This window comes from Ceratotherium simum, chromosome 9, assembly GCF_057802395.1.
Source record: "Ceratotherium simum simum isolate JZ-2026a chromosome 9, ASM5780239v1, whole genome shotgun sequence".
Lineage (NCBI taxonomy): Eukaryota > Metazoa > Chordata > Mammalia > Perissodactyla > Rhinocerotidae > Ceratotherium > Ceratotherium simum.
Window position 1 is genome coordinate 53,745,182 of NC_141908.1, and position 11,247 is coordinate 53,756,428.

The following is an 11,247-nucleotide window of genomic DNA, read 5'->3' on the forward strand; positions in this document are numbered from 1 at the left end:
TTAACTATGCCTTATTAGTATCTTTTAATGACAGAGGCAGGGAACCATTCTGATTTGCTGAAATCAACATTTCACCTTGGTCGATTCTTGGTTTCTTCTCATACTTGGATTTCGTAAAGTAATTTTGAAAAAAATTGTTGCTAAAAAAACAGTGAGCTTCTTTTTTAGTCTATAATAATGCACTGTAGTGTTCCATCACTTGAGTATAGATACATCATTTTAGTAGAATTTCATAGACTGTCAAAATTATCATCATACAGAGAAAAAGGAAATTCAACTGTTCTTTTTTTATTCATTAACTTATCTGCCTTCTCCTAAGTCACCTGTCAATTGGACTGATGTTGTGGAACACGCGCAGTCTTAAAAAGGACATTTCCTAGCAGCTATGATGCTTATCTGCTAATGAGAGAGTGGGAATTCCTGGGAGAGGCCACATAACAAACAGAAAGAAGGGGTCTCTCTCCAAACAAGGCCAGAAAGCAGAAGGGCATGGACAGTAATAATGAATACCTCATCGGAGCAGACACACAGCCCTGCAGTTCTGTACCACACCTTCCAATCTGCAGATAGATGAGACAGCATTTCTGTCTATACTATTGGCTTCTGGTAAGGCTATTGTCTACAACCTAATGCTACAAGAGCTCTTATTTGTGGTTTAAAAACAAAATGACAACTCAAAATCGATAAGCATAATCATCATGGAAATGGGCTAGCATACTGCTGGGAACAAGATTATTACGAGATTCACTGATTTAATGTGGGACATAAGAAAAGCAGTGATGAAAATGGCCGACTATATTTTTTATTTGGAGAGTCTGCCTTGATATGAAAATGGATAAACTCATCTAATAGGTCTTTTTCCACTGCTACTCATTTTATGGAATATTTTTAGAATAATGTAAAGATAAAAAAAACTTTGATTCTCTCTGAAACTAATGTATTACATGGGCTAGCTGCGTCTTCTGAAGATTAAATGGGCATGTTATATAACTGTGTGGCATAAGAGAATGCCCAGGATTTAGAACCAGAAGACCTAGGTTTGGGTCTCAGTCACCTGTGAGCTGTGTGACCTGGGATAAGACAATTAAATCTCTATAAGCCTGTCTCCTTATTTGAAAATGAGGATAATAATATCTGCCCTACTTCATATGAGATAAGATATATAAGAAAGTACTCTATAACATTACAAATGTTAGTTCTACTTATTTATGGGCTTACTAATCTATGGGAGCATGAAACTATATATTTACAGTTTATGTCTAAATTAAGATATAGCAATATTTATTGAATATTTAACACTATGATACTGAGCCACTTCTAAGGTCTTTATTCCATAAATACCTTGATAAATTTACATTATTAATGCTCCTGAAGAGGACAAACACATTAACTCCTTGTTCTTTTATTTCTGAAGTCTTTATTTAAATGCTTGGTTCATCCTTAATTTTAAAATTCAACAACCTTAAAGGAACACCTGTGTAGTTTCTGACTATTTACAGCTCAGTTATCTAAGAGCCTAGTTTTTCCCCTCTCATAAACCTGCTTTACTCATAGTTATCTAATTTCTAAGGTATACCTCCGTTTCTGGTAAGCGAGATGGAGGAGGGTCAAAATTGGAGAAAGATGAAAAGTATAGTACACTGGAATCCTTTTGGTGCCAGTGGTGAAATAACTTGGGGGTGGGTGGGGCTGGGGAGGGAAATCTGAAAGTCAATGGTAGATTTCAATTGTCCATTTCAATAAGTTTTTTTCAGTCTCTGCTCAGAAGATATATCATCAGAGAGGACTTTACTGACCCCCTACCTCTAATAGCACCTCCTCATTCCTACCCCTCTGCACTACTTTATTTATTTTTATGGCCCTGGTCATTACCTGATATTATTTTAATTTTAATTTTATTTTCCCATTAAAACGTAAATTCAATATATAAGAACTTTGTTCACAGGTGGATTCCCAGCAGCTAGCACAGTCACTGGTACGTAAGAGGTCCCTATGAATGCGTGAATCAATGAACGACTAGATCCATAATATTCAGGTCTTCAAATTATGATATCTGATCAAAGCACAACATACACTTTAATTTAAAAATAAAAATATAAAAAAGTAGTTTACTAAGTATATATTTTCTTAGCAGTAGAGTGTTCTGAAAACAAAAAACCTTTCCTTTCAAGATATCTCAACATCCCAAACTGGTATGTTTACTATTTTATTAGCAAAATACACATGCATAGAAACATAACATTAGGCTGCTTAAAGAGTTAGAAAGCTAAAGAAGGAAAAGATGGAAAGGTAAAAAAGCCCTCACCATTTTTGTTCTTAAATAAGAAATTAACTTCAACTAAAGTACATGGACATTTTGAATAACAAGCTCAAAAACAAGGTTTTTTTTTGGCTTTGGGAAGATTAGCCCTGAGCTAACATCTGTTGCCAATCTTCCTGCTTTTTTTGCTTGAGGAAGATTAGCCCAGAGCTAACGTCTGTGCCAATCTTCCTCCATTTTGTATGTGGGTCGCCACCACAGCATGGCTGACAAGTGGTGTAGGTCTGCACCAGGGATCCAAACTCACGAACCCCAGCCACCGAAGCAGAGTGCACTGGACTTTAACCACTAGGCTACAGGGCTGGCCCCTCAAAAACAAGTTTTAATGTAACATACTATATATTCTGGATGGTAAGAAGGATAAGGGAGAGAAAAAGTCACTCATAAATTTCCACTGCTAACATTTAATAATTGTTTTTATACAGACATATGCCTATCTTTTTTACATAATTTCATCAGAATCTGATCCCTTCTAGAAATTAAACTTCTTTCATATGTGATTATTGAGAAGAGAAAGAATACTATTAGATGATTCACAAAGTTTATTTGGATATGACCATTTATTTTAGGTAGATGTTTGAAGGAGCCTCAAACTCTGAAGTTGAGGAAAAAATATAAATCTTCCTAATTTAAGATATATTTAAGAAAAAAAAATGAAAAATTTCTTAGATATATTAATAAGTATTTATCACTAACAAACGCTTAGATAAATTAAAGGCTTAAGTTTTGTTGCCTCCTAAAACACTTGAACTTTTAAAAAACATGAAGAATAAAAAATAACTTACCAATAGGATATCCCAATGCAAAGTCATTACTTTGTGTAGCAAAAATAGGGAATAATCCAGCTTTGCTAAATCGACTGTCAGGACTGGCAACCAATAAGGTTAATACACATACAATTAAAAATACAGCACCTTTGGCAATTAAGATACTATATAGGAAAGCCCAATCCACATTGGAAAAATTAAGTATAACCATGTTTTTGAATAATAAAGCTGGAAGTGCAAATCTGGAGACAAAATTTCCCAGTCCTTTGGCCTGCGTTGATGTTATGACATTGGCCCTTCCTGCTATGTAGCCACAAAGGACTATGCCAAAGCATTCTAGTAAGGCTGGAAAAAGCCTTGTTATTGACATTGAAGGTGAGTCATTAGTGGAATTAAATCCATGTGTTACTGTTGAGGACAAAGTCTCGGTCCTATTGCCTGCAATGGTTAAGTTCTCTGCAGGTAAATCAGAAAAAGAATTCATTTTCTTTCACCCTCCAACTCCAATCAGATCTCTGTAAATAAAGCAAGAAAGATTCAGTGTGACAATCAATAACAAGAATTCTAGTTGAAAGGGTATACTAGCAAACCTAGACTTATTAAATAGCCAAATAAATGTACATACTTTCTTCGACTATCATCAGAGAAAAATACAAGTAAAAAGAAAAGGGCAGAATGTTTGCTAACAATAACCTGTTTACTCTCAAAGGTGAGCCAGCTCAAAACACTTATGCTGCTGTCCTAGATTCAGTATCAGACACGAGTAAATAAGACCCACAAACATTGCAGCTGCAGTGATGCCCAGTGGTCCTCTCCAGTGATCCACACTCGAGCTCCGCCCAGTGGATAAGAGCATAGGGCCCACAGAGTCTCTGGTGAATGTCCACTTGCATCCAAATTCTCTGGAAATTTCAGAAGTTCTCAGGGCTGCATCAAGGATTCACACTGGACAGGAGGGTCCTTTCCAGCCTGTGGTCATACTTGAGTATAGAATAGGAAGAAGAGTAGAGTAGAGTATTCACTGATCAACTTTGAACCAGTAACTTAACTTTTCTGTGCCTCACTTTCCTCATCTGTGTAATGGCAATAGTAGTACCTACCTCATAGGAACTTCAGATTATTCAAGTCAAGTCCTTATAATCACGTCTGGCACAAAGTAACGACTTAACAAAAGTTGAATATAACTTTTGGTAGCATTATGAGAGACAGAATGAAAGAAAAAAACGATGGCATCCCACCAACCTACCCTTAGTTCCTTTTACACCAGCCACACATATTGGCCTTCTTGAATGATCCATAGTCCCTTTGTGCCACAGGGACTTCGCACACGCAGTTCACCTTAAAATGTACTCTTGTCTACCCACCCACCACTCTCTACATAATAACACCTACTCATCCTCCAAATCATATAGTTCAAGAGTCGCTTTATCAGGTAAGACTTCTCTAAACCCATAGCCAGGCCAGGAGTCTTTCTCATATAGAATCATGTTCCTTACTTTTAGGCCACTTTTCTCAGTTTATAGTTATACTACACATTAGAGTGAGCATTTGATTTATGTCTGTCTCCTTCACTAGACTTTATGTGCCTCAGATGCAGGAACTGTGCATGTTTTTGCTCACTGTTCTGTCCCTAATGCCTAGCACAGTGCCTGGCACACAGGAAATGCTATCTCTCTCTCTCTCTAAAATAATAACCTGCTCTTTTTTTTTCTTCTTCTTCTTCTTTTTATTTTGCGAGGAAGATCAGCCCTGAGCTAACATCCATGCTAATCTTCCTCTTTTTGCTGAGGAAGACCAGCTCTGAGCTAACATCTATTGCCAATCCTCCTCCTTTTTTTTTCTTCCCCAAAGCCCCGGTAGATAGTTGTATGTCATAGGTGCACATCCCTCTAGTCGCTGTATGTGGGACGCGGCCTTAGCATGGCTGGAGAAGTGGTGAGTGCCTGGGATCCGAACCCGGGCCGCCAGCAGCAGAGCGCACGCACTTAACCGCTAAGCCACGGGGCCGGCCCTAACCTGCTCTTAAATAAACCTTTCTCCCTCTAGTGGATCAGTGTTCTCTTTTAGGATCTATTACATGGACAGAAATCTTTTTTTTCTAAATGATAAAGTATTCTAAGTTTTTCACTATAGCAACAGGCCCCAAACCACAAAATGTGGTTCTAAAATGTTCTAAAAAGCTGTTCATAAAATGTTAAGGAACACAACATGTGTTGTAAAATGTTCTAAAGATGTTCAGAAAACACTAAAGCAAGGAAAAATTCTTTACGCTAGCTAACATTACAATACTTATCAGACCCCCCTCTGGCTGCCAAGGGCACAGTGAACATGAGGTTTGGACCACTCTGCAATGAATCAGCTTTTATTAGTAACTTGAAATTAACATGGTGACAATTGCCAATTTCTAAGTAATTATTCTGGGTTAACCATCTAAAGTGAACTTATATATGAAAGAAAATAAAAAAGCTCATGCTTCCTGAAATTTACAATGCCCCAGGTTAAGTTCTCAAACACCCACATCATATTAAAAAGACTCAGATATCTGGCAGCCCAGAGACCAGCAACAACTGATACGCAGGGGTGTGGACAAGATAGTTTTCTCTGTGCTACCCTGGTATAAACTGAACCATTTAAAAACCTTACATTTAATCTGGATCAGGACAAGTATTTTTCTACTAGGATTAGATGGGAGTGGTCAATATATACAAAACCTACAATTACTCACATAGTTGAAGTTTACCAAATAAGCGTCAAATTATATCCTGGGAAAGCTACTGGTTGGTACAGGTACCCATAGTTGAAGTAGGGGCTGGTAAACAATTAAACAAAGGAGTTAAACATTTGGAGCCCCTAAGAGATGGACTTAAAAAAGGCGGTGCTAAAGAATCAGGTGATAAATTACCCAGTCTTCTGTTATTTTTACAAAGTTCCCTATATTTCTTTGCCTAGAGTATTCATAACTTCTACTGCTCACTACCTCTTATTTGTACCACAATCACATATCAATGTATTCTAATAATTTTTAACCAACAGTTTTAAGTAAACTAGCAGTTGTTCAGTGAAAAGAGTCAAACAGACCTGAACCCAGTCTTATCGCTTATCAACTCTTCCGGCAAGTGATCTAGCCTCTCAGAACCTTAGCTTCCTCAACTATAAAATGAGAGTAAAAATCTCCTTAGAGGGATATTGTGAGGACTGGAGATTTTATACACAGCTCATCACAGTAGCTTATCACAAAGTATGCTTTCAAGAATTGGTAGCAATTGCTCTTAGGAGTTGTAGTCCTAATAATAATAAGAATGGTAACAAATTAAATATAAATGTCACTATGCCAGTTCTTCAAACATACTTAGTATTAAAGATCCTCCAACTAAAGTAGAAGGAAGGAATGGGTCGTGAGGTTATCAGTTTTTGTTCTTTACCAAACAATTAACAGTTCAATTTAATTTAGTTTGATCTTAAATAGTTATTAGCAGGGAAGGGAGAGCTCTTCATTTTTCTCAAGGTGACGGTCAAATAGTTGTAGCAATGCCCAGGTTTAACTTTCAGTTAGTCAAAAATTAAGAGAAAAACTTTGAAAATTAATCTGCCCCTTCCTATGAAGTTTCTTTAATGTTCTTCGACATTATAAAGGCAATGCCTGCTAACTGAAGGAAAGTCAAAATAACCAAAAAGGACTTATAAAGTTTTATCTCATCTTAATCTTTTTTTTCCCAATAGGAGGAAAATATGCTATCTAAAGCTTTCTTTTAAAATGAACAGGAAACACAGCAACAGAAGCTTTCAAAAAATTACATCCAGTCTTTTCATCTCATTAGAAACAAAGCTTGTTACAGAACAAACAAGTTCATCTGTCACAGTAAAAGACCACTCCCTGACCGCTTACTGATCACTCATGGGATGAAAAGTAGAGAAATGCTATATACAAATCACTTTGGACCACTTTGGGCCACTTCATAGTTGGCTTAGATAACACCAAGGAACCACTGAAATTGTAAACAACTGCTATTAGTAAGTGAAAATAGGGAGGAGGGTTCTGATTGACTTCAAAGAGAAAGCTTTCAACTCGTAGGCTATTTCTCAAACACCCAATATCCTTTACCCTGTAGGAAAAGCATAATACAGTGTGGTACTATTAAAGCACTCTTCAACATCAACAGTGAGACCATCCACCGACTCCCACCTACTTGCAGGGGACCAAATGTCCTCCCTAGAGATCCAGGGTGGGGAGTGCTGAGCACTGCCCCTTCCCTTGTAGATAGGGACAGCCTATGGCCCTCCAAGATAAGAGTGCAGAGAGTCGCTAACCAAATAGGCCGCCCAGAGAGCAGCTGCCACCCAATGCCTGGGCGGGCAGCAGAGGAAATGGAAAGGCAGCCTGGGGTCTGTGCCAGGGATAAAAAGTTGGTCGCTCAGGTTCCCCAAGGCATGGGAATCACAACGCCATGGTAACTGACATGCTCCAAAAAGGGGTAAAGGAGAAAATTTGGTGCAACGCTTCGGGTACCTGGGCAGAAGCTCCCAGGAGGAGAGATACTGAAGCCACCCTTCGGGATAAAGGGAAGAGTCCAAGAATGACAGGATGGACGCACGAGCAATGAGGCGCTCATCAAACTGAGGGATGGCAGCTCTGTCACCGGAGGGGACAAGCAGCCCCTCAGCCTACGTAAGCCCTCCCGGATGGCCCCGCACGTCCTAAGGCGGGCGCTGCAGGGCAGAGGTGGCCAGGCGCGGGCTGCGGGCCTGGGCGCCAAGGGCGGAGCGCTGCCCACCTGCCCAGACCCGAGGGGTGGGAGCGGGGGCACCGGGACCCACCTAGCCGAGCCAGGAACGGGCAGGTCCGCGCCCCGGGGGCCCATCTCACCTGCTACGTCTGCAGCCCCACGGCCGCAAGGAGACGGGAGTCGGTGCTCGCGGTGGGCCAAGCAGGGAGGAAATCAACGTCATGTCCCACCCGCAGCCCTCCTAGCCGGGAGCTGCCAGCTGCCAGCTGCAGCAGCTCAATCACGCTCCGCGCAAGTGAAGAGCGAAGCCGCCGCCAGGTCAGCTCCACCCCGCACCCGCAGCCCCGCCCCGCCCCGCCTCCAGGCCCCGCCCCCGGCCGGGAACCTCCCAGCTGCAGGGCGCCCGGCACCTCCCGGACCCGGAACCTCCGGGCCTCACGGACCTGGCTCCGCCTTCAGGCCCCGCCCCCCGCCGCGGGCCTCCACGCCGCACGGCCCCCGACTCCGCCCTCAGGCTCCGCCCCCGACTGCCGGGACGCCCAGGCACTCGGTGCCCGGCTCCGCCCTGGCAGCGGCAAGCAGCCCCCCGCTAGACTCCGGCGGCGGGACTTCCGGCCGTCTGGCGCTCGCAAAATGGCGGCTGTCGTGGGGGATTGCTAGTCTCGTTTTCCTGTCCCTAAACTCAGATGCAGAGGCCGTTTCGTCTTTCCGCCTAGCCCCAGCTTCGCGTGATCTTCCAGTTCCTCTCTTAGTTTAGTCGTGTTTATAGCCGAGTGTAAAAGCAAGGACTTAGACCTGGGTCAGAGTCCAACCTTGCACCTTTGCCAAGGCAGTGTGACCTTGACCTTCCTAAATCAGATATTAAAAGGTCTGTAAAGCTTTAGCACTGTGCTTGATTTAGAATAAGCTCCCAGTGCCAGACTGCTTGTGTTTCTATGGTGGGGGAAACTACTTGCATATCATCTCTGTACTGAGAAGAAACTGGTTGTATTGGTGGAAAACTTCCAGAGCTTCTTGAAATGAAGGGGTCCCAAATATAGGGCTGCGCTTTGAAGCCCGAAAAAACCCTGTATTTGAATTAGTGTTTTGGAATCAAAATTATTTCAAATTTAAAAATGTTTATAACCTGATCCCACTTAAGATCTCCACAAGCATGTATTCTTTGTAAAGCCTCTATTTTACTTTGCATCTATAACTTTTTGTCCGGCAACTTCAGTGTCTTCCTATCATCTTGGTAGTTTTAGTGCAAAGATATAAAAATATATGGCTTAACTGAAAAATCACAGTAAGCTAAAGGGTTGGTTGAAGGATCTGTAAACAGGAGAAAAATAAGCAGAAACTGAAACTAGAAAAGTCATGTGTTCTGCTCCTGTTCTCACTTCACCTTTGTTCTTATCTTCTTCACTTTTAACTGTCTTCCTTGTTACCCTTGAACCTGGCTACTTTTTCTTGTCTTCTGAATATATTATCTCAGGGCTAAAAGGATTTCTATTTAGAAAGTGTGAAGGTTAATTCAATTAAATGAATTCTTATTGAACTTTGACTTTTAGGGGAATTCTGGAAGATAGGCCTGGAAAAGTAAGTTAGGGTCAACTGCTAGGAGGTTCCTTAGATTAGTCAGAGTTTGGACCTCATCGTTTGACCACAGTAAAACCATTAGATATCTTTTCACAGGAACATGTCATAATGAGTACACTATTTCTGGATATGTAATCTGGAAGCTTTCCCAGGATTAGTTGAAAGAGAGACTGAAGGCAAGAAAAACAGATGACTTTGGGAAGAACCAAGACATCAGGAAAGGAAGACATACTCTGGGGTGATGATATGAAAAAAATGGAGACATTGAATGGAAATATCCTGAGAATTTCAGAGAATGGGAAAGGCCTGAGAGACATTACAAGAGGAGAACTGATGGGACTCATTACTGATAGGGCTACAGAAGGGGAAGGAGGAAATGAACGTGTGTTCTTTGCTCATCCATTACTGTGAAGAAAAAGAATTGAATTAGGGAACCTCTAACATCCTTCCTAGTTTTAAAGCTCCATTATTTTCTATCATTCTATTATCTGAAGATGAAAAGAGAAAGTATTTCAAATGAGGGAAGCAGTTACAAGAAGAAGGTAATGAGTTTTGTTTTAGGCCTAAAATCGAAAACCTTGAGAAATTATCTAGTTCATATTCCTCTCTTGAAGAAGTTATCATCATCTTCTCTATCTGAGGTCCTGGAGATTAAGCGATTGGTCTCAGAGCACCCAGCTAGTTGGTACAAGAGAATGGGAATATAAGTGCTCACTGTTCTGTGAACTAACTGCTCATGAAGGTATCAGCACATGTAGGGAGAGATTTCTGGTAGACACCTAGAGAGAAAACAGAAGCTCAAGAGAGAGAAAGAACAGAGCTAAAGATGTGGTTTGGAGATAAGTGTATGGAGTGGATGGGTTTTCTGAGAAGAGCAGCTTGTTGGGGGGACCTCTAGGAACAAAGTGTATACAGAGTGAAAGACTCCATTAAAAAGTCATCCTCAGATAAGCAATTACCAATGAATACCATAAGAAATCATTTAATTCCACTATCATATCTGCTAATTATTCTGTGAGATGCTGACCTATATATACTATTAACTGAAAAAAAAGAAGAAAAGCTAAAACTTATTGAAACTAATGGAGGAAAGCTGTAAATTAATCTTAACCTCCACTTACAAATAAATAGAACCTATTCCTTCATTCACACTGATACTCCATATTCCTCAACTCCGGCTGATCAAGATTGACAGAAGGAATAAACCAAGTGGTTTGTACAATGACAAGGGTCATGTAGGGTATATGTTGAGGCAGTCTGATATAATGTAGATTCCTGGTGAACTCTACTTTTTTCCAAAATGAAGTAGTTCTAATGTTTTTTTTTCTGATTATGAAAATAATAATTATAAAATATTCAGATAATATAGAAAGGGAGGAAGTGAATATCACAACATCTACAGATGACTTCTGTTAACATTTTACTATATGTGTATCATTTTTTCTATTCATTTATAGATTGTTTAAGAAATAGGATTATACAATACATGTGATTTTTATACACCTGATTTTTATAAACTTTTTCATTTAAAAATATATAATTAACATTTTTATCCATAAATATAGATCTATATCATAATTTTTAGTACCTATTAACTATTCCCTATTGAAATTTTGAAGATGATCTGTCTTGAAAAAATGAGAACTCTAAGAGTAAAGAAGAGGGAGATAAAATAGTAGAAGTGTTTAGAGCGACCTAAAATGTGTTGTTTGAATATATCTAATATGATTTCAAATTTATTTAAAAATATTTAGCTATTTTAAAACTCCCCATCCCTTTCCCAATAGCACCAGTTTCTTTTTAGGAATCCATGTGCTTCCAGAGAGGTTGACTTCACTCCACCCTCAAAGGTAATGTA

General features: G+C 39.9%; 1 protein-coding gene across 3 annotated transcripts in view; it reads right to left on the reverse strand.

Moving 5' to 3' along the window:
* Nucleotides 1–8,085, reverse strand: part of GPR155 (G protein-coupled receptor 155) — a 41,430-nt gene extending 33,345 nt beyond the window's left edge. For 2 of the 3 annotated variants that reach the window (XM_014784631.2, XM_087435406.1), the window contains exons 1-2: nucleotides 3,866–4,361; nucleotides 3,106–3,602 (exon numbers count right to left, since the gene is read on the reverse strand). In XM_014784631.2, the coding sequence (XP_014640117.1) occupies nucleotides 3,106–3,571 (466 nt within the window). In that variant the 5' untranslated portion in view covers nucleotides 3,572–3,602; nucleotides 3,866–4,361. Of the gene's footprint in view, nucleotides 1–3,105; nucleotides 3,603–3,865; nucleotides 4,362–7,951 lie in introns of those variants that run through there. The other variant, XM_087435407.1, reaches the window with a different exon arrangement.
* Between the last annotated feature and the right edge of the window lie 3,162 nt (nucleotides 8,086–11,247).